This window comes from Dendropsophus ebraccatus, chromosome 15 (assembly GCF_027789765.1).
Source record: "Dendropsophus ebraccatus isolate aDenEbr1 chromosome 15, aDenEbr1.pat, whole genome shotgun sequence".
NCBI classification, from domain to species: Eukaryota; Metazoa; Chordata; class Amphibia; order Anura; family Hylidae; genus Dendropsophus; species Dendropsophus ebraccatus.
In genome coordinates this window covers 38,743,903-38,768,472 of record NC_091468.1, presented here as the reverse complement: position 1 = coordinate 38,768,472, position 24,570 = coordinate 38,743,903, and the positions used below count along the sequence as shown (strand labels likewise).

The following is a 24,570-nucleotide window of genomic DNA, read 5'->3' as shown; positions in this document are numbered from 1 at the left end:
TGAAAATAAAAAAACATGACTTATCGTGAATGTGACTTCGATGTAATAAAGATACAAGATTCAATATTTCTTTCTATCTTCTGTATTTTATTTTACTTACAAGCTTCTCTCTTTTGTCCATTGCCAGTAATGTACATGTTTATGTGACTTTTGAACATTGACATATTTTTCATTATGAATGAACGTACAGAAATATCAAGAATACAGCACAGACTAGCTATAGAATCTTCCTATTGGTGGACATAGTGTAAGGCTGCAAACTCATATCAAAGCTCGATCTCCAACCACATATAATAACTACACCATTTCTATTACTTACTGCAAACACTACTCAGTTTGGCGTACAATAATTAACAGTATAAAGCTGTCCAGGTTGTCTACATTATGTGAGGCATTTTCTATGGATTGAGGGACCATAAAGCTTCCCGCCTTGGTCACTTATTCCTTGTTGAATGATAGGTCAGATAATATGTGTTTTCAGGTTTTCTCCTTCAGTAAAAGGTGATGGTGAGAAAATTCTTCATTGTGATGTCCAATATTCCACAAAAAAATAGAGTGGCTATAGGAATACATTGCTTTAGGTCCATGGTGGATTCCATAACCATTGAGTAGAGTATAAAGGTAATACACTGCTTGTTGTTTTCTTCCCAAAAACTGGGGCAATCTATTAAAGTTTGTCTGGTTGTTTAGGAGTCACTCTGTGTAGACCCTCAGTGACAGCCAATCCGATGGATAACAGAAGAAACAGGAAGCTGATAGGTTCTTATTAGCGACACTTATTTTCTAGCTGTCTATAACACATGGCGGTTATTCTTTCTTCATATAGCATGACCATACACATTTGCATTCTTATCTGTAGCTGCAAACTATCATAAGAACTGTATTTGCATCCATTGTATTACTAAGAATTGTAAAATATAAAAATCTGTAGGTTTTATAGGAAAATATATGAACCACCTTATAAAACACAAGGCCTAATGCGAACCTAAACCCAAAAATATAATTTATATAGAGTATATATTAGGACTGCATCTTGATACAGATATCCTAGGTATACGGTGGGGGCACATCCAGAGCACATGCATACACTCAGTAAATGGTTGTACAACGCGATCTTTTGAGACCAAATGTGAATAAGATTTATATTACAACCTTGCGGCACTTCTTCGTCTTCAAATAAAGGTCATGTTATATGCCCGTGCAATTTTTTGAATTTTGTAAAAATCCAGGCCTTTGTGGTCTATCATCTAGGATCTCAGATGGTACATGTTCTCCAGGGGGATACATTCCATGTCTGTAGACAGTAACTGTACTAACCTCATGTGCCTAATCATAGTTGTGGGATACTATCCTAAAATTAGGGGGAGTGTATTATGAAAACATTGAGAAACACTTGTCTGTTAAAACTTGGCAGTATGTTCAGTATGTTTAAAAATTGCCTGAGTACTTTACAGTACAAATCTTCTAGATCTATTATATTACGTAACATTCCAATGGGCTATTTAAGTTGTTAAAGAGGTATTCTGATCTGGGCTTGGTATTCCCTATCCATAGGATAGGAGATAACAAGCTGATCGCTGGGGTCTAGGCCATAACCCATCCTGATCATGGGAACGCAACTGCTCCATTTATTTTCTGCCGAATGCTTTTGAGTCCAGTGCTATGGATAAGGAAAAGACCTCTGTTATATGGAATGTTTTACACCCAACAACAAAAACAGAGCACTAACCATGTGGCCATTATGAAGGATTTGGCTCTCTGCCCTCTGCGGCCATATGTAAACAACACCACTCTGTGACATTTTATTTATGGTGACAATAAACACCAAAGATAATCCATCGCCAAGGTAGTATTGTTTACAAAGTTTTCCGAATTCCCAAGTTACCAATACCCTAGAAAAACCCTTTAAACACAGAAACAGTATGGCCTTTAAATGAGTAGAAAGAAATGGTCTGACGTGTGAGCTGGAAAAAAGTTAAAATTATTCTTTATTCTTTTCCAAAAGGGGTTTAGATCCACTGTCAGCAGCTAGTGTGTTACTGGCACTATATTTCTATACACGGTATCCTTCCACAGATTTACACTTGCGACCTGCAAGTTTGTCCGCCAGCGCTTCAACGGTGAAGTCATCTAGACTGTGAATCTCCCAACTTTTGTAGACTCCTAAACAAGAAGGAAGATTTTTTGTCATTTCTGTGCAAAAATTCATTGTGCATAATCTAACTACCCAGAATTTGTCATGTAAAAATACTGGGGGGGCAGATTTACTGATGGTGTGCATCATATTTATTAAAAGTCTGGCCAGGATTTTTTTTTTAAACTGCAGGGGCAGGGGGGAAGATAACAAACTGTACAAACTCACTTCTCCCCTCGCCTCTCCAGGGTCGGTTAGCCTATCTGGGACCACCGCCAGGCTCCCGGATCTCCACCAGAGCAGACGTCACCAATCGGCTAATGGACTGGCCGCTCAGCCAGTCAGTGACTGGGGCGGGACACCACTCCAGTCACTGGCTGAGAAAGCTGTCAATCAGCCAGAATGAGCAATTTCAAGTTGTGACATTATCACAAATCGAGGGAAAATGCCTTTTGGGGGGGGGGGGGGGGGGTCCCAGGGCCAGTCATGCGGCGCATCGTGGGCACCAGGAGAGGTAAACAATGCTTGCTTGTTTGCTGCCTGTCAAAAGTTTGTTAGGGACTGACTTCTTATAAGTTAGGAGCGTGAGCAATTTTAATAAACTTGGCATATCAAGGCTAGGTCTAAACTTTCTAAATCTCAATTAGAATTAATAAATTGGGTAAACTTGCACTCTGTGTTATGTCTAATGCAGTGCCAGATAGGGTAGTGCCTGACCAGGAATTCTCCCTTTTGTCCTTTTTACTGTATAGAAAAGTCAAGTACAGTTTTCAAAGCTGAGGTGTGCAACAAACAATTCATACCGTTAGGTCCGTAGGGGAACAGTGAGCCCTACCTGAACCCAACCCACTGTCACTACCTACTTGGATATACTGCCCTAGGCAACAGCCCCCAACTGGGCAATAGTCCCTACGCTGCTAAGCGCAGGGCCAGTCAAGGAGAATAGTCGTCAGTCCGCGTCAGCAACAACCAGATGCGTAAAGCGCCACAAATCAAACACCATAATCAATAACAAACCAGTGATCAAAGCCAAAGAAGACAATGCAATACAAAATCAGAATGACAAGGGAATACAGTGACTCTAGCCAAGGTCAGACACAGTCAAGAGTAAAGTACAAAGTGAGAATACAAGCCACGGTCAGGAAACACTAGCTGGTACACAGGATGAAGGAACACAGGGTAACGCTGGTAAAGTCAGGAAAACAAAAACTATTACTGGCAGCTAGGGAGCATCAGCTGCTTGTTTAAAGTGAATGTACCATCAGGCCTGGGCTGACGCACTGAAGGCGGGCCGACCCACCCCCAGTGGGAGGAAACCCCCGCTCCTCTATGACACGGCTCTATTAGAATCAATGGAGCCGTATCAAAGAGGGGTGGGGATTTTCTCCCACTGGGGTAGGTCGGCCAGCCTTCAGTGCTTCAGCCTGGGCCTGATGATACATTCACTTTAAGGCTACAAACCCACTTGGCGGGTCTGCAGCGAGTCCCCTCGCTGCGTATTTGCAGCGAGACTCGCTGCAGATCCTGGCCCTATACTTTTAATGGCAGACAAACACGCAGCAGGGATGTACATCCCTACTGCGAGTTTGTCTGCAGCCCACCCCATTAACCCCCCGGCCGCCGGAGCTGATACTTCACCTGATCCCGGCTCCGGCGGTTCCCGATGTCTTCAGCAAGCCGGAGCGGGGACCAGGTGAAGTATATGCTCCAGCCAGCCGCCCGCAGCGCCTTTAACACCTCCCGCAGCCCAGGCCGCCCGATCGCCCCCCGCAGCACCGATCGCATGCCCCCCCCCCTCCCTGCAGCACCGATCGCACGCCCCCCCCCCCAATCGCCTCCCCCCGCAGCACCGATCGCTCGCACGCCCCCCCCAATCGCCCCCTGCAGCCCCGGCTGCCCGATCGCCCCCCCCCCCGATGGGGGCTGCAGGGGGGCGATCGAGCGGCCGGGGCTGCAGGGGGGCGATTGGGGGGCGTGCGAGCGATCGGTGCTGCAGGAGGCGATCAGGCGGCCTGGGCTACGGGAGGTGTTAAAGGGGCTGCGGGCGGCTGGCTGGAGCATATACTTCACCTGGTCCCCGCTCCGGCTTGCTGAAGACATTGGGAACCGCCGGAGCCGGGATCAGGTGAAGTATCAGCTCCGGCGGGGTTAATGGGGTGGGCTGCAGACAAACTTGCAGCAGGGATGTACCTGCTGCGTGTTTGTCTGCCATTAAAAGTATAGGGCCGGGATCTGCAGCGAGTCTCGCTGCAAATACGCAGCAAGAGGACTCGCTGCAGACCCGCCAAGTGGGTTTGTAGCCTAAATCTCCCACCCTTGATTTGCATGTAACACCTGGAAGCTACTGATTGCTAATCTGCAGCATCAGCTGCCTGGGCAGGTACAGGACTGTCCGCCTACCTCTATCGCTGCAGCGCCACACACTTTCTATCAGACATATATGTTGGACAGCTGTAACACGATGAGAACAGGGCCTATTAATTAACCCATTAAATCTATACATACCTTGAAGTATTTTACTTAAATAGGTTTTTGAGCTTGCAAACAGGAGCTTTTGTTTGACAGGTGCATCTTCTGGAGCCCTATATAAGACAAAGACAAAAACGTATTGATATTTAAAGCAACATTTTAGAAAACAAAAGTAAGTTATTGTGAAAAGCGGCATAACCTTGATCAATGTTCCCCACATTTGTATTCATGTGGAAGTCGCACAAAATTATAAAACGGCAGGCTGGGGGGTGCAAGAGAATAATAATCAAGTAAACTCACCCATCTCCTTGCCTCTGTTGCGCTGCTCCCGGGTCCCATTGATGGTTGTTGGCTGTCATCTTTGACTGAAATCCATGTACATCATGTACCCAGCTCTTCCTGCTGCAACATTGTAGCCCAGCTGAGTGATTGCTGGCTCAGCCAGTCAGTGAGTAGGGCGGTGTCAGTAATTGGCTGAGCAAGCAATCACTCTGCTGGGCATGTGGCGTTGCAACTGGAAGAGCTGCAGAACACTTGGGGCTGTCAACTAGACCCAGGAGCAATGCTATGGGACATTAGGTGCCCGCCCCCCCCCCCTCCCCCGTCTGTCTGCCTCCTGTCTGCCTTTGGATTACCCAAGCCTTATAAATTAATTGCCTATCTTTAAGAAAGATATTGAATCATTACCAGATAGGCAAATCAATACCTCACCCCCACCCCCATCTGTATGTCTGTCTGCTAGTCTGCCTTTGGTTATCCAAGCCTTATAAAATGATTGCCTATCTTTAAGAAAGATATTGAATCATTACCAGATCTGCCATCAGTATCGAATTGTCTATTGCAGGGTGTCCTAGGGGAAAGTGTCTATTGCTTTTGGCCATAAGATGGCACTATTTCTGTGCAGCATACAAGTTGAAGTAAACCTAAGGGTTAATTGTTCAAGTGAGAGCAAATTGCCAGCCTCCTCCCCAAACTCTGGGCCTATCACAGGCTCTTCTAGAAGGTTCCTTCTAGTTCTGCTCCCTGCTTGAACTAGGAAACTAGTCCCAGCCTCATCTTTGGTAAGTTTGGTAAGCAGAGCCCTGGGCTCAGTTTAGTGCAGTGTGGAGAGGAGGGCCATTAGCCAGTACATACTAAAACTTTATTTTCCTTTACAAGTTCCTGCTGTGGTGTCCCACCATGGGTGTTGCTAGTAGATACACCCTTCGCAAAAGCCTGTACTCCAAGTGTGAGTGGTGATGTAGTCGTATTTAAGTTTTGCCACTAGATGTCGCTAGTATGTATATCTTGTACCTAGGTGTTGCACAGCTGTAGTACTCAAGGGGTTATTGTTGTTTGTGACTTGTGCACCAGTGAGAGCTTTTTCTTCTTCTCTACCTATCTCTTTTCTCCTTTCTTCTCTGACACTCTCTTTTCACCCACTCACGACAGGTATTACATACCCTGTAGGAGGTAGTCACATGAAAGAGGAAGTGTTAGTGAGTCGTAGTCACGTTGTTGAGCAGAGAGGACAAGTTCAGTGTAGTCTAGTCTAGAGACACACATGGGAAGCACGGACACTTGTTTCTTGAAAGCAACTCTTCTACACACTATGCAATGTTAGATTCTTTTGGAGAGGACAAGTCAGGGATCGTCCCAAATCTAAAAGGTGCAGGACGCTATCCTATAACAGAGGAACTGATCCGGATAGAGCAAAGTTGCTAGAAGCCTACGTACTCTATCTCGCAGCATGGGTGTAATCAATAAATTCGGACCGATCTGCTCAACCCAGATAACAAGGTCTGGGGCTTGTGTCACCTTCTAGGATGGGTCGCCCTGACACTGGTGGGCAATAGGTGGTGCAAAAACCAAAAAGTCAAAACACAGGCACAAATATTCTATCTACTCTCAAGTATTCTACTTCTAAAGTTCTGGCAGAGCACAGTACTACATTAGGTTGGGACTCTCTCGACCTCCTCCTCTCTACTTCTCTTAACTTTCTCTACTTCTCCACACGCAACTAAGTCAGCACAGCTATTATATCTCTCAAGCTCTTAATACAAGTCTTATCAGTCAAGTCCAGAGTTTATTGTCAAGTCAGAAGTCTATTGTATACTACTGTATCAAGTATTCCTGCAGTAAAGAAGTTTTTTTTTATTGTAACAGGACTCTTGTGATTCTTATCCAAGCACCTACACAGTAATAACACCTCCCTTGGGTTATCTCCCCTATCTGCGGGTGGTGGTACCATTAGTCCTGGTGGGTCACCACTCCACTCAGGACCACTGTAATAAGTGCTCAAGGGACTCCTTTGCAGCCTGGCAGGTCACTAACCACAGGGGAAAGGGTATAGCCAGCCTCTCTAAAATAAAAGCAGCTGTGCCACCATACCTGTGTGCACAACCGGCATTGGCGTCACAACAACCTAACATCTGGTTGAGCTATTTCCCGACCAACCACTATTGCAGTGGAGTCACACTTCCCCATCTAGCAAGTGACCGGTCGAGCCTCACCGCAGTGCACCACACTGCCAGCTAAGCTACGGCCTGCTAGAGTAAAGAATGGGTAAACTTGGGTAAACTACCACAGCGTTGAGAACACCTGTTCATTCTGTTGGGAAGTATTTCTTTCTCAAGTATCTCAAGTCTCTCCAGTCCTTTCAGTCTACACAAGGACCATCGTGAAAGCAGATAAGTGTGATTAGCCAACGTACCCCACTGCCTGTCACTGGTTTCTTTCTGACTTAAACCAAGGGGAGGACTCTGCCCAGTCATTCAAACTTGTGGCCTGTATTACTAGATCTGAAATCACAGACATCACTCTGTGATCTTCACCAGCATTAGATGGAACTTCACAGCCATGAGTACGGGTATTTTTCTTTATTCAAGTCATGCACCACAAGACAAGGTTATAAGAATCTCAACAGTAGAGTACATTGTGCTTCTGGACAGGCCCCCCCTCTTGGTAGTCCCCATACCTCAACTACAAGATTTAATTTCTCAAGTAACTGTCAGAGACTTTCCGTAACTCTACAGTGCCTCCTATATCACTTAAAGGGAACTTGCTGGCAACCACCACTCTCAAGCGCAAAACGCACAGTGTATACTTGGTCATTGAGAAACTACTGTGCTGCTCCGTTAAGAAACTGCCAAGTAAATGTGGTTTCTGCTTAAGTTATCTTGGACTCTGTGCCCTTCTCAATTGCACCATCGCACTTCAGGGGACACTAGGTAAACCCTTTAACGGGCATGTGTTGGGACCTACGGAGGGCTACTACCACTCTGAGCCCCGTGACTGCAGTGGTCCTATACCATCGTCCCTTGCAATTAACACCTAGCACCCCTGGATTACCACATATTACTCTGAAAGAAACTGCAGAGAAGGCTCCCAATAAGAGTAAGATAGCAGTTATACTCACTACTATACGTTTGTATACACACACCTCTGGACTATGTATATTGTACATTTCTGCTTTGCATACATTACACACATCTCTCTGTACTGGTTATAATATACACACACACAATACTATGTATGTCCAACCACACTGTGATTATGAAGGCCTCCTTCTGAAAACACTGAGCAGAAGTAGCAATTCAAATGGTCAGCGACCACCTTATCTCCGCTAATGAATGTATTGTCCTCATTACTTACCTTTGTAATGCTGAAGTTTTTCCCCTCCTTAAAGGACAAGTGCCATGAAAAACTTTTTCCCAGTAATTGAAGCATATTACAAAGTTATATAACTCTGTAATATGCTTCAATCACCTATCTGCCTCCCTTCCCTGTCTTTTCCCCCCTCCACCCCCCACCAGGAAGTGTCCTAACTCAAACAGACCTAATGACTGTCGTCACCGTCACCAAGCTCTTCTCTCAGCTCCTTCTCCTGTTACACTAGCCTCCCCCCTCCCCTCCCTTGTCAGGTGACTCAGCTTGCTCAGCTCCCATTGGCTGAACAACTGCAAGCCATCACTTAGACTGGGGAGGCTGCTGTAACAGGACCTAGAGCAGCCCTCCTGATGATGACTCATCCTCACAAGAAGGAGCTGCCTGGTGACGGTGACGGCAGTAATTAGGTCTGTGTGAGTTAGGACACTTCCTGGTGGGGGGTGGAGGGGGGAAAAGATAGGGAAGGGAGGCAGATAGGTGATTGAAGCATATTACAGAGTTATATAACTTTGTAATGTGCTTCAATTACTGGGAAAAAGTTTTTCATGGCACTTGTCCTTTAAAGGGAATGTGTCATCTAAATTTTCTTTTACTGATTAGAATCAAATACTAAAATGTGTTCTTTTATTCTAATCTGTTTCTATTTTCTGACTAATTTGTATTTATTTTACTTTGTGTACATTGTTATAGGGGCTGCCATATTGCCTAAAGCATTTAGGGACATGCTTTACAGCAAGACTCATGGACACAGACGACAATAGACCGATGTATTCCCTTGAGATAAATGTAAAACATTGTTGAGCGTGCTCTGTGATCTTTGAAAAGGTCATTCCACAGGGAGCTGCTATTGTATTGATCCTATCTACCTACTGGTGTCACATGACGCTGCAATGCTGTACAGATCACTTTACAGCAGATTCCTCTTATCACTACAGACACAACAGGAAGTCTCATCTTAATCTTAGCACCAGTGGTGAGAATGAAAATGCAAAATTGGAAAAAATGTCAGCAAACATTCTTTAAAAAATGTTTAACATAAAAACATTATTTAAGCAATCAGTTATTTTCTGATGACACATTCCATTTAATGGATTTTATTGACCTTAGAGCCAGTTCACATGGAGTAAAATCCCACCATCCTCTGTGTCATACGGGCAGTCTATGGGAGGCTTGTACGCCCCCTCTCTCCGCGCAGAAGAATGGACATGTCAATTCTTCTGAGCGGAGAGGTGTGGAGAGATGAGGCATGCGACCCTCCCATAGACTGCCAGTATGACACGGAGGCTGGAGGGATTCTGCGTCAGAGAAGTCCGCCACAGAATTCCACCAGTTTTACTCTGTGTGAACTGGCCTTTAACCTTAACAGATTTTGCCATTTCACCCTTTTTTTGAGGTTTAGACAGCATTTATAGTCTGCTTTGCCTCCTTTTGTATAATTTTTCCTATACTATAGCCTTAACATCTCTAGTAAACCATAATGGTTTCTTCTTCCTTATACTTTTGCTAGACACAGAGGGAAAAAAAGAGATAACTACGGCTGCATTATGCAAATTACATCTGTATTTTCACTTTAGGCTATGCTCACACGCTGTACAAACGACGTTCGTTCCACATGAACGGAAATGCGACTGTCAATAAATGACAGCCATCCAAAAAAAGGAGGTCGAAATATGGACAAAAAAAAGGTTGTGTGAACATGACAAGTCTATAAGTCTATAACTGTATGTAACCATTTTCAATATATGTTCATCAGTCCTGCACATCAGCTTGGAGAAATAGAAGCCCATTCCTAACTACAAAACAACAACAACTCTGCTATGTTGGTGGGTTTCCTTCCATGAAATGCTTGCTTCAGGTACTTCTCCAACAATAATGTTGGATTAAGGTCAGGACTATTATGACTTGGCCATTTCAAAACTTTAACCTATTCTTAAAGGCGAGCACAATATGGCTGAAGTCTTTTAACCATCTTCTGCTCCTCGGACAACCCTTTAACCTATTCTGGTAGAACAACTTGTATGCTTAGGAATATGGTTTTGCTGCATCATCCACAGACAGATGTCCTGCATCATCCACAGACAGATCATTTGCTGCATCATCACAGATGTCCTGCCATTTCGCTTTAGATTTTGCCGGTATAATTTAGAATTCATCGTCTTATCAGTGATGGCAAACTGGCCCACATGCAGCAAAACAGACCCAAACCATGACACTTCCACTACCACATCTTACAGATGATAGGAATAGCTTTTGGCTTGTATAGGTGATCTTTAGCACACTATAAATAAGTAAGTCTATTGAATTTTGTGAATTTAAATCATTGAAGTGTGAACACGGCCTAAGTAAAACAGGTCGCCCATTCACAAGGGGGCGGGGGCGTAACGGGGGGGGCACGGATTTAGGGTCCACTTAATTCATTATTTTCGCAAAAAAAAAATGATCAGGAAACCTACTCCAGCTCTGAGCTGGCGTAGGTTTCCTGGCGCACACACTAATGCGCACAGGATTTATGTAGAGGCAGTGCGCCTCTACATAAATCTCCGTACTGTCGGAGCTGTGGGGAAATTTTTCAACACATGTCCTCCATAGTATACACTCCAGCTGAGATTCCATCTGGCCACACAAAAAAATTACATTGAATACGGCCGCATGGCTCCACAGTTCCCACAATGGAGCATGTGGCTCCAGCCACACGCTCCATTGTGTGCAGCGGTGAATTGGGATGTGGGCGCACACGTGTGTGCTTGCATCTGAATTCACCAGAAACAAAGATCATCCGGCTGATACTGCAGTACTGGCCAGGATGATATTCAGTAACACCTGCCATTCTGTGACCCGACCGGGTCACAGAAAGGCCGGTGTTATACATAGTGTGAACCCCAGCCATATATTGAATGTGCAGCATCTAAGCTTGTGGATAGTACAGAGAACTGCATATAGAGTATTGGTTTAATGATATGACCAGTGAGACCAATTTCGAGGTCTAGCAACACCCCTGTTTGTTAGGTATTACTGGTGTTATTTGTAGCCGCTACCCTACAGCTTGCCGCTACCTTATAGCTTAGCCTCTGGTTATAAGTAGCTTATTTCTAGAACATTAGCATAAAAGTAATTCATTTTACAGGCAATCATGAGGCATCTTTCAAAAAACAACAACTTATTGTTCAAATCGTGAACTTACCACATAATGAAAATCAATTCGTCTTTATCTGTTTCTCCATTGAAATAGTTAATATCCATTAAGACGTAGCAACATTTGTTAAGAGGAAGCAGTGCTTTCAAACGTGGGAAAAAATTAGACGCATCGTCTATTAAAATTTCTCTCCCTGGGTCCACAACGATGGAATCCTCATTCTTGCTGAAGCCAAAGAAAACTACTTTCTTATTGGTCTTCCTAGGGTTTGTGCACTTCATGTCTTGGAACAAATTGACGACGGAATCATCAACTCGGACACCTGATGCCTGGGTAAAGAGCAAGATGCACAATTACTAATAGTCTACAAAAGTTTACAAAAAAATTCATTCATCCTTATTGGTTCATGGATGATATTGTAAATTCCCTCTTAGGGTATGTGCACACTACGGAAATCACGCGGATAACTTGCTCTGGATTCTTACGCTCACAAAGGAACAGATATAGCATAATGTAAAGTAAAAAATATGCAGACATTACTCCTATTTATTTTAATACTTAAAATATTTTAAAATCCTAAAATTAGTTTTGCAGACCAAATCTTTAAAGACTGGTAATCATAAGCGAAATTTGGGGGGTGCAGGAGGGGCAGTGGCTCCTGGGCCCACACCAGGGGCGGATTAACTTTACCATAGGCCCCGGGCTGTTCACCAAGCCTGGGCCCCCCCCCACCCCACTGTAACTATGGCGACACTAGCCTGGCGTTCATAGTACAGGACAGATAATGTCATGATGTCCTGATTTGTGCAAAATTGCCATAAAAAAACAGTGATTTTTTGCAAATCATGGCGGAAGTGTAGCCAGGAGACAGTACACCACTGAAAGTATAAGTCTTTTTGGGTGGTCATGGGCCCCCCAGGAGCTCAGGGCCCCGGGCTGCCGCCCGAAACGCCCCTATTATAATCCACTACTGGCCCACACTGGCAGGGGCACACTGAGGTCTCAGAGGCTTAAAGTGTCACTGTCGTGAATTTTTTTTTGCAGAAATCAATAGTCTAGGCGATTTTAAGAAACTTTGTAATTGGGTTTATTATTCGAAAAATGCATTTTTATCATGAAAAAGCAGTTTGAAACTCTCCCCCCTGTCTTCATTGTTCTCCTATGGAGAGAGCTAAAGAAAAGACCAAAACAGGACAACAAAGAGTTAATCTACAAATCCCTCACCCGTTATCTCTTCTGACCATCACCAGTGACCTGTCTGAGCTCGGATTACAGCTGTCACCCAGCTCTGTGCCTGTAATCCTCTGTTATCTGCTTTCTGCTGCCGGCTAACTCCCTTCTTCCTCCTCCCCCCTCCCCTCTCCCTAGAACAGACAGGGGACGTCTCCTGCAACAAGTCACAATTTTCAGATTTTTCAGAGTGGATGAAAAAGAGGAAGGAGGGGGGGGACCTGGGAAAAGGCTTTTTACATGCAGATAATGGCAGATTTGGCTAATAAACCCAATTACAAAGTTTCTTAAAATCGCCTGGACTATTGATTTCTGCAAAAAAAAAAAAAAAAAAAATACGACAGTGACTCTTTAACCCTTTAAGGACATGGCCCATTTTCGTTTTTTACGTTTTCGGTTTTTCCTCCTTGTGTTTAAAAGGTCATAGCACTTGCATTTTTCCACCTAGAAACCCACATGACCCCTTATTTCTTGCGTCACTAATTGTACTTTGCAATTACAGGCTGAATTTTTGCATAAAGTACACTGCGAAACCAGAAAAAAATTCAAAGTGTGGTGAAATTGAAAAAAAAAAACGCATTTCTTTTATTTGGGGGAAATGTGTTTTTACGCCATTCGCCCTGGGGTAAAACTGACTTGTTATGCATGTTCCTCAAGTCGTTACGATTAAAACGATATGTAACATGTATAACTTATATTGTATCTGATGGCCTGTAAAAAATTCAAACCGTTGTTAACCAATATACATTCCTTAAAATCGCTCCATTCCCAGGCTTATAGCGCTTTTATCCTTTGGTCTATGGGGCTGTGCGAGGTGTCATTTTTTGCGCCATGATGTGATCTTTCTATCGGTACCTTGATTGCGCATATACGACTTTTTGATCGCTTTTTATTACATTTTTTCTGGATTTGATGCGACCAAAAATGCGCAATTTTGCACTTTGGGATTTTTTTTGCGCTGACGCCGTTTACCGTACGAGATCAGGAATGTGATTAATTAATAGTTCGGGCGATTACGCACGCGGCGATACCAAACATGTTTATTTATTTATTTATTTGTTTACTTTTATTTAAAACCTGGGGAAAGGGGGGTGATTCAGACTTTTATTAGGGGAGGGGGATTTTTACTATTAACAACAAGTTTTTTTTTTTTTTTTACACATATACTAGAAGCCCCCCTGGGGGACTTCTAGTATATACACTTGGATCTCTCATAGAGATCTCTGCAGCATAGATATGCTGCAGAGATCCATGAGATCGGCACTCGTTTGCTTTCGGCTGCTGCAGCCGGAAACAAACGAGTGCCGAGCCGAGGACGGCGCCATCTTGGACGCGTCCCCGGCCGGCATCAGTAACGGAGATCGCTCCTCCGGGACAAGGTCCCGGAGGAGCGATCTCCCCCACTAGACACCAGGGAAACGTTGCCTCCGGTAATCGGAGGCAGCTGTCAACTTTGACAGCTGCCTCCGATTAGCTAATTAGCGGGCACGGCGATCGGACCGTGCCCGCTAATAGCGGCGGTCCCGGGCTACACGCGGCACCCGGGATCGCGGCACTTCAAAGCGGGGCCGCCGCGCGGCCCCGCTTTGAAGTGCTAATGAGGACATAGGACGTACCGGTACGTCCTATGTCCTTAAGAGGTTAATGCTGTCTGCAAAAGCTATTTCTTTTACAGACAGCCTGCAGAGCGATGAGGAAAGACCTGTGGTGATGTGGTATATCTCCTCCTGTAATGTGATAGATAGATAGATAGATAGATAGATAGATAGATAGATAGATAGATAGGAGATAGATAGATAGATAGATAGATAGGAGATAGATAGATAGATAGATAGATAGATAGATAGATAGATAGATAGATAGATAGATACATAGGAGATAGATAGATAGATAGATAGATAGATAGATAGATAGGAGATAGATAGATAGATTGGAGATAGATAGATAGATAGATAGATAGATAGATAGATAGATAGGAGATAGATAGATAGATAGGAGATAGATAGATAGATAGATAGATAGGAGATAGATAGATAGATAGATAGATAGATAGATAGATAGATAGATAGATAGATAGAGATAGGAAATGGATATCTAGCAGCTCATCACATATCTTGGATTGCACATGTATGATCACAACCAGCTCACCCCTTTGAGGCTATGTTCACACTGCGTATGTTTCTGCACGTAGTTTTGAGGTTGATGCTTACGGCCGGATCGTATACGGGGCCGTGAAAAATGAACAAGACCATTGTTTGAGGACGGAAATGTTGAAACTCACGGCCGTGGATTTCCATGCGGTCCCGTACAGAGTACTTATTTCAGCCAAATTGAACTAGATTTTTCGATCCAAAAGGTTCTGTGAGTTTTATTGGGCCGGGCGAAGATTTCCAAGTAAATGACCTGCCTCAGATCGCTTCGAAACATGCTAGGGAAGCATAACTGTACTACGGGCGTATGTTCGCGGTTCGTACGCATCCGGCGCATGCCGATTTTTCCCATGCCCGCAGTTTCAGCCGCACATGTACGCCGGCGTACGAAATGCGGCCGGACTCATACGCAGTGTGAACATAGCCTTAATGTCTAAAAACATATTACCTATTACCACTATTATTTTTAGGCAAAGATAATCTGGTTAAAAGGGTTCTCCAGAATTAAGAAAAAAAAACATAGTTGCTTTCTTCCAAAACAGCGCCACCCCTGCTCTTAGGTTGTGTGTGGTATCACAGCTTGGCACTATTCACTTCCGTCGAATACCACACACAAACTGAGGACAAGAGTGGTGCTGTCTGTGGAAGAAGGCAGCTATATTTTTCTAATCTTAAGCACTTTACATTTTTTTGTGGTTCTATATGTGAAATGTACAGAAGCCTCTTACACTGCTCTTTATCCTTATCCACTATGAGTAATGTAGAAGAATATTCCCTTTATTATTCAGAAAGCCTTGTCACCTGCTTAGGTTCCCTATGGGCAAGGTTGGTTGGGGGCCCACTCAGACTCACTCGCCCCCCCTAGGCTGAACCCCTAGCTACGCCCCTGCTGGTAATATATTCAATTTAGTAAAATACAGAATTACAATAGAAAGTGATCTGAAAATCACTTTTTTGTTATTTAGTACTCTGAAAAGAGCTTAAGACAGTGAAACCCATTGATGAACACCGGAGAGTAATTTAAAACCAATTGACTGGGTCACCCTCCTTGAAAAGACTGAATGGTTTCCTAGGCTGTGCGCCAATGTTTTATATTCCTTTAGTATCACAGTGAATACCTTTGAAGGTTGGATTGCACATGCTGTACTTATACTCTAAGCAGTGTAGACTTAGAAAATGTTCTCTTTGACTCTGCCATTATACTACGATAATGCAAAAACCTGGAGAACATTACTGGGGAATAGATACGCCTTAAAAACTGCCTAGTGGAATCAAGAAGGAAAATGTCAATTACAGTTGGTTCAAGGAGAGACACTCAGGTTAGCTTCATCCCATTTATAAGAAGATCAGTACATTTTTAAGGATACTATAAAATAATTTCATCCATTGTTATACTGGCTCCCACATCAGCTATCCATTGTCACACGTCTCCCTACATTATCTTTATTAAAATAAGATAATCATCTGAAAGCATCTGTGATTTCACTATGTCTTAGCTGTCTCCACTATGTTTACTGAAAGGCTAAAATTAGTGAAGGATCTTCCAAGACTAAGGGGCCTATTCCACAGAGCGATCAACGATCAGCTGATGATTGTTGTCATCGGCTGATCGTTGTATTTATTACACGGAGCTTTAATCGGACGAATCGGTCTGATCGTTGATATAGGTTTGAACCTATAATTGTCGGGCGCCGACCGTGCATCGCCATGTGTAATAGTGGTGCGCGGCCATCATCTGACGATTTACATTACCTATCCAGGCTGCAGGGCTCCTCTTGCAGTCTTCTTCTCCCTGGGTCCCGCACTCTCCAGCTTCAGAGCGGCCTGTCTCAGCTGACAGGCCTCTCAGCCAATAACTAGCCGGGACCGCCGCGGCCAGTGATTGGCTGAGCGGCCTGCCAGCTGAGACAGGCCGCTCTGGAGCTGGAGCACGTGGGACCCGGGGAGAAGAAGACTGCAAGAGGAGCCCTGCAGCCTGGATAGGTAATGTATAAAGTTTAAACAAGGGCTGCAAGGACATCGGTAACAATGTCCATGCAGCCCTTGTTAAACGAAAATCAGGCCATGTAATAGGCCCAGTGAACGAGAGCCGTTCTAGCAGATTGGCGCTCGTTTACAGTTATTATCGGGCCCCTGTAATAACACCCTAAAGCCCCTATTACACGGGGCGACTGGAGGAGCAAACGAGCGTTGTCAGTGCTCATTTGCTACTCATTCCCCGCAGGTGAGTGCAGGGGGCTCCGCGGGGAGCTGTGGGGAGGCTGCCTGGGTGATTGCTAGATCATCCTGGCAGCCCATAGCAGGTAGCAGCGGTCTGCTGCCGCCGCTCCTGATCCACGCAACGACGGCAGCAGATCAATGCTTTGTTAGTCATTTGTCCTTCAACATCTTCAGCCAAATTGTCTTTTAACATGTTGAAAGACAAAAGACTATGATAGCAGCGATATGTTGCCGTCACTCCGTGGAACCTGGGAGTGACCTGGGGGAGGCTGTGGATGTTGTGTATCTGGACTTTTCAAAGGCATTTGATACTGTGCCGCATGAAAGGTTGGTCTACAAAATGAGGATACTGGGACTCGGGGAAAACGTATGCAAATGGGTAAGTAACTGGTTGTGTGATAGAAAACAGAGGGTGGTCATTGATGGAACATATTCAGATTGGGTTTTAGTTACTAGTGGGGTACCACAGGGGTCAGTGTTGGGTCCACTTCTTTTTAATATTTTTATTAATGATCTTGTAGAGGGGCTACAGAGTAGAATCTCCATTTTTGCAGATGATACTAAACTGGGTAAAGTAATCAGTACAGAGGAGGATAATATCATATTACAGAGGGATTTGGAGAAGCTAGAGGCTTGGGCGGAGAAATGGCAAATGAAGTTTAATGTGGATAAATGTAAGGTTATGCATTTGGGCCATAGAAATAATAAGTACAGTTATGTGCTAAATAATAAAACACTGGGTAAAACTACTTCCGAAAAGGACCTGGGGGTATTGGTGGACAGTAAACTCAACTTTAGTGATCAGTGCCAGGCAGCAGCTGCCAAGGCTAATAAAATAATGGGGTGCATCAAAAGAGGTATAGATGCTAAAGATGAGAACATAGTTTTGCCTCTTTATAAATCACTGGTCAGACCACACATGGAATACTGTGTACAGTTTTGGGCACCGGTATATAAGAAGGACACAGCTGAACTGGAGCGGGTGCAGAGGAGGGCAACAAAGGTCATTAAGGGAATGGGTGGGTTACAGTACCAGGACAGGTTATCACGCTTGGGGTTATTTACGCTAGAAAAAAGACGTCTTAGGGGCGATCTGATCACAATGTACAAATATATAAATGGACAGTACAGAGATTTTTGTAGTGGTCTTTTTACTCCTAGGTCTGTAACAATGACAAGGGGGCATCCTCTACGTCTAGAGGAAAGAAGATTTCATCATCAGCATCGACGCGGGTTCTTTACTGTACGAGCGGTAAGACTGTGGAACTCTCTGCCACATGATGTTGTCATGGCTGATTCATTAAATAAGTTCAAGGGAGGCCTGGATGATTTTCTTGAAAAATATAATATTACAAGTTATGGGCATTAGATTTCTGGTGATACGTTGATCCGGGGATTGTTCTGGTTGCCATTGCAGTCGGGGGAGGGGGGGGGGAGTTTCTCCCTGTGGTGGGGCGTTTGTCTTCTGCCCCGTAGGGGTTTTTCGCCTTCCTGGATCAACACAGTAGGATTTTCCTAGGTTGAACCTGATGGACTCTTGTCTTCTTTCAACCTTGTTTACTATGTTACTATGTTACTATGAATAGGAGCGGTGGCAGCAGACCGCTGCCATCTGCTATGGGCTGCCCGGACGATTTAGTGACCACCTCGGTGCACTCCCCCCCCCCAGCTCCCTCTGCACTCACCCGCTTGCTGTAAGTGCTCATTTGTTCCTCTCAGTCGCCCCATGTAAAAGAGACTTAAGTTTATCAAACATCAAGTGACCAAGAAAACAAATGGAGCTTTTTCTATCCTGTATTGTGAGGTCCTCATATGCACGTGACACACAGTACAACAATGACTACTCATAAGTGACGTATGAATAAATCAATGATCTCACACACTCAAGGCTATGAACATGTTGTTATATGAATATCTCATTGTAAGATCTACTTGTAAAATATTTTCGAACAGCAATGAGACCTGCATCACTGTAGTATGCAAACCCAGTGTAAATAATGATGGTTCTGTAGCCAAGGTACCCTGTCATTTCTAGGATGTTCCTTGTGCACCGTGCACCTATGATTGCTGACAATATTTATGATGCACTTTGTACAAAGAAAACGTTTACGTGGTTTATGCATATTTTCCCTCTTGAATTATGCAGATGCTTTCTTTGTTCCACGTCGATGGTGCACCTGGTGCTCTGATAAATTATTCACCTTGCAGTATGTTCACCTCCTTAACACTCATGTGACATACGCTGCACAGCTGTAAGTATTTAAAATGTATTACAATTAAAAAAATAAAAAAAAACTTTCAGTCCAAATTATATTCTAACAGTATTTAGCTTTTGTGGTAACTGCGTACAAGAGGTGAGATCTCCTATGAGTAGTGTTTCCATTCAATGTAAAATGCTATCCTGACCTGTCTGTTTTAGTAAATCCTTTTATCCCCATGAGAAAAAACATTCTGGAGCATCTTTTCTTATAGCTTTGTGATGTGTCGTTCTTCTGTTGTTGGAGCCAGAAATGTATGACTAAATTGCCAGATGGGTGTTACTTGCTGATAACACCCAGTTGGCTAGATGAAAAGATGTTCTGGAGTTGATATTTTATAGATATAGGTATTTACTAAAACAGACATAGTAACCCCTTAACAACCAGGGGCATACATGAACACCCTCGCAGGCTGGGCCTTAGCGCCGGGGTACCAAGCTATGAACGAGCTCAGGAGCTGAGCACTCTTCATAGCAGTTGAGGGCCAGCTGCTATCAGCAGCCAGGTCCACATCGTCAATGACTGGCCGCTGCGATCACGTGGCCCATCATTAACCCCTTAAACGCTGCCTGTCCTGTCACTTACCGATTGGGACCTCCCCCCCAGACATGCTGGCACGACGAGGGGAAAAATGCCGGCCAGCCCACTGACTGGCTAAGCTGCCAGTCTATTATGAGTCGGGTCATGACGTCAGCTCAGAAGAGATCCCGTAGCCCCGCAAGGGTCCTGGAGCAGTCATGCAATCCTGGAGATGCACAGGGAGAGATGAGTTGTTTATTTTCCCCACTGCCCCTGCCTTTTCCAAAAAATGGTATTGCGCCAGACTTCTCCTTTAAAAACATAATGCATTCCACTCCTTAAAGGGAACCTGTCATCCTGGGAGAGCAGGCTGAACCCACCCCATTCATAGATAGAGCCCCCCATACTTACCCCCTCCACTCCCAATGCCGGTCCCACCACTGGGAAATTACCACGGCTCCTCTGCGTGCTCGTTATGCAAATGAGCAGGGATAAGTCCGATGCCCATAGAAAATTACTGGAGCAGTGATTTACTATGGGCATCAAACTTATCTCTGCTCATTTGCATAACGAGCACGCAGAGGAGCCGTGGTAATTTCACAGCATCAGGCTTGGGAGTGGGACCAGCAGGAGGGGGTAAGTATGGGGGGGGCTCTATCCATGGTTGGGGTGGGTTTGGCCCGCCCTCCCAGGGTGACAGGTTCCCTTCAATACACTCCATCTGCTGGGAACCCTTCAATATTAAAACGCAGTTTACGCATTGCATTGCGCTGTGCACCATTGTAACCTGCGTTCTGATATTGCTATCTATATAATGGTTTTATATATGTAATTTTATGTTTGTGTTCATTTAGTGGATATATGTTTATGGTATAAGTGGGTTGCCACTTGACACATAATACAAGTGGGGTCCCAGCAGATGGAGTGTATTAAAGGAGTGGGGTTCATTATGTTGCTATACCTGAGGAAGGCTCCACATGATTTCAAGAGTCGAAATGAGCTGCAAGTGTTTTAAATAAATCTTTACTACTTGGAATTTACCCCTCTGGATACCCAGTCTACACCTGTCAGTATTCGAGTGGTTTCCTGGTGATCCATTGCACTGCCATACACATGATGTTTTTGTTGCTTTGAGCCTGGTCGGGGTGCCATATCGGATTCCAGTCCATATACCCTGGTCAGCTGGCGGTCCTTTGTGAGCTGCATGCACCTTGTACAAGTGCTCAGTGGTGTTGTGCCTATGCTTGCCCAAAATAAACCAGAAAGCGCCCTGATTTTTCACTCTAAAATTAAATCTGAGTGCCAAATATAGCTACATTGCTCTACATTTTATGCACCCAGGGGCATAACTACCACTGTAGCAGCCATAGCAGCTGCTATGGGGCCCGCCGCATAAGGGGGCCCCTGTGGCCTGTTCCTGCAATACAGTGGGCACCCTGAGTCATCATCATTTGCAGCACCCAGTGTCCGAGCAGGCCTGCCGGGTTCTGCAAAACATCCCTTTAACTGCAAGTGTTCCTGACCAGCTCTTGCAGTTATGCAGTTATGACTACACTTGATGGCTTAGTGGTCAGTCAGGAAGGGGCCCAGCCATTTCTAGTTACGCCCCTGCATACACCTCCACTTAGTACTTTACCTGTATGTCAAAGCTCACGACAGATTTACTATACTATTCATAAACCAGCAAGACCTGATGAACAGTCGCTATTGGTCTCATTACGTGTGGAACTGTTGAGGCCCTGAGAAAGCGCTTGAGGACACGAAACTGCTGTAGGCAAGACTTCTATTGTGTGTTACTCCTGTCAATGTAAATTACCCAGAATGCCATGAATAAAGGTCACTTTTAAACTAGAAATGGTGAATGCCATGTATGATCTTCTCATACGTTGGATTCTGCGGGACCTGGACTAGAGAACCTCCATAGGAAGGAATTATGGCGCATGGTTCTCTATACTATTTTTGATATTATGCTGTAGTGCCGACTTGCATCTTCTACAAGTGTTGTGATATGTCATTATAATGCTCACTGGGGCTGTCAGCCAGCTTTCCATGAGCAGTGGATGACAAATATAGCAGTATTGTTATGCTACATTTCATCCACCTCCACCTGATACTTTACCTGTGTGTCAGTGTTCACAGTAAATTTACTGTAAACTAGTAAGACCTAAAAGACAGTGCTACTGAGCTTATTAGCGCATAAGTGAAAATTCTAATCGATCCATATAATATAGATATTTTTAAACAAATCATGCATGAATCCATTCAGAAAAGATGCAAGTACACCTTTTAAGTGAACCTGTCACTAGTCAAGCCGCCTGAACCACAAATCATCATGGCCGTCCCAGGTGGCTTCTTCCCACCTCACCAGCATTAATCAATAGACCTCTACCTTTTTGGGTATCGGATGAGATCTATGAAACAAGGCCAGAAAGACCTGAAGAAGACACGAGGACTACCCCAATGACTCGTACTTCAGGTAAACTTTGAGAATGTGATAACAGGCTCCCTTTGCTGTTGGCGGACACTAATATAACCACTGTACGGACAAATTTTCACGTGTTCTTGATCGAGACAGAATTTTAAGCTGCTGCCAGACACCTCTAATAGTGGCTTTTTTTTCTTTAAGAATAAAATAGGATCAGGCATAAAAAATCAGGTGAGAGTAGGTCAACCCCATACACAATAAATAGTCCTGGAAAAAAAGTGACTGCTTCAGTCAACTGTGCCAACAATCTGTGGCATCGATCTATAGGCTTCCTGGAAAATGTGTTTAAAGGCTGTATCGACCTTTGAAACGTAATATCTGTTTCCTCTTTTTTTTTTTGCCTTGGTTCCTACTGGGTCACTCCCCCTATGGGGGCTGGTGTTGCAATGCTGGTGATCACCGCCCAGTGCTACACACCTAGTAGCTTAAGGACCCAGTCGAAAGAGGTGGCCATGAAGTTTACATGTGGTCTTATACAATTCAATACAAAATGTAGAGTTTTACAGAGTAGTTAGAAACACTTTGTGATAACTGGCCATGCGGCATAATACTATAAGATTATATTTCCAAATATATGTTCGGAAGGCGAACACAATGGAAACCACACCCCCATTCTCCCTCCATAGCTGCGTGACGTTGCCGGGATTATCGTTAACATTGCGCGGCTATTGGTGGAGAAATGGCTGTGCATTTGAAGTGCATATGTGGGAACCTAGCATATAAAACAGTCTTAATGCGGACAGTATGGCAGCTCAGTAGTAACAACAGTGGCCTTGAAGCACTGGGATCCTAGATTTACATCCCACCAAGGTCATGATTTACAGGGAGATTGTCCTCCACCATTCCTCCCACACCCAAAAACTTCAGAACTTCAGATTGTGAGCCTTACTAGGGGCAGAGACTGATATAAGTGTAACTGATTACAATCTCTGTATAGCACTGAAGAATATGTTGGTCATAGATATAATAATGAGCAGTAAAAACATCCTTATTAATCTAGCAACACAAAAAAGTTGGGGCTGTCCGGACCCGAACGTGCAGCAATTGATGAGTGGTGGCTGCTGAAGTTGGATGCAGCCCCAGAGAGCCATAGGCTGTATTCATGTTTTCTAGGACGTCCTAGGTCTGCATCCAACTGTAGCCACAGCATGAAAAAGCATGCTCAAAATTTGTTCAACTCTACTAAGAACTTGTAAGGAGTATTAGTTGACTAATACAAGTAAGGGTGCCCCAATATGGAACCCCTTCTTACCATGGTTATGCATGACCCGCAATATCCTCAGAATTACTCCAAAATTCTGCACGACTTATATTAAAAACTTTATTTTATTTCATAATTCATTTATTTTTGTAGTAAATATTTAGGGCCATATATTTTATAATAAACGTCAATTATAAATACAATGAATAAAATAACACTGTAATTGTTTTTAGCAACAAGAAAATAAATACATGTATTTTGCACTCAGAATTTTTTTTGCACTGGAAAAATACATGAATATAAATAGGTTCACGCATTGATGTCCAAAAATATGCTAAAAAAAATATGAAATTAAGTTTAAAAATAGACATAAAAATATATTATCTTTTTTTGTTTATTTCTCATTACTCACCATGTTGGATGTGGTTTAGTGCAGGCACACACAGTCTGGGATGAACTTGTCAGGGACTGGAGATGTAGGGCTGTCCTTTGTGTCTGCGCCTGCTGATGCAGGTGAAGTGTTCAGGAGGGTCATACAATATCACTGATAACAGCCTATCACTAGGCATGGCTCTTAGTCACGCAGCGGTGTCGCTAGCTTACAGGCTATTGACAACAAAAGAGGAGGAGACGCTGCTGTAAAAGGGCTGAATTACCTGTTTTACCTGTTACTAATTTTCATGTGAAATTTTTGAGAGGTTTGGAATATTATCTAAGAGTAAAAAGCTGCTTCCGTAACGTACGACTTAAAACTTAAGTCGAATGGCGGAAAAAGATTTTTGTGAATTTTTAACTGTATATCAAGATATAACATGATACTATACTAGTTTTTTTTATTTATTATAGTCCTATAGTAATATACAGCTTTGTATATAAGACATACAGTATACATTGATTAAAAGGATGCATATATTTTTACAGCCCTCTGATATGTCATGGTGACATGTCAGATGCTTTGATGTGTGTCTGGATGCTAGAACCCCCAAAGGAGCTGAGACATTCAGCTGAGAATTATACCCCTTTCTTCCTTTCTCCTCTGCTCTTGTCAAAAGTTGTCTCCTTGATTCCCTAATGCATCCGTACAGCACTCAATTCTTGGAGGAAAGCCAAGCACAGGTGATCA

General features: G+C 43.8%; 1 protein-coding gene across 1 annotated transcript; it reads right to left on the bottom strand.

Moving 5' to 3' along the window:
• Positions 1-90: 90 nt before the first annotated feature.
• On the bottom strand, positions 91-23,958 carry DSTN (destrin, actin depolymerizing factor). Its single transcript, XM_069954930.1, has 4 exons — positions 23,860-23,958; positions 11,433-11,713; positions 4,640-4,716; positions 91-2,163 (listed from the first exon to the last, which is right to left on the bottom strand). The coding sequence occupies exons 1-4, from the start codon at positions 23,860-23,862 to the stop codon at positions 2,054-2,056; spliced, it is 471 nt and encodes a 156-aa protein (XP_069811031.1). The 5' UTR covers positions 23,863-23,958; the 3' UTR covers positions 91-2,053.
• Between the last annotated feature and the right edge of the window lie 612 nt (positions 23,959-24,570).

Excerpts from the sequence above, each read along its gene's own strand:
- DSTN (XM_069954930.1), bottom strand. Across the intron at positions 4,717-11,432 it reads GAATTGATTTTCATTATGTG|GGCTCCAGAAGATGCACCTG; the intron begins GTAAGTTCACGA and ends TGTCTTATATAG. Across the intron at positions 2,164-4,639 it reads TTTAAGTAAAATACTTCAAG|GAGTCTACAAAAGTTGGGAG; the intron begins GTATGTATAGAT and ends CTTCTTGTTTAG.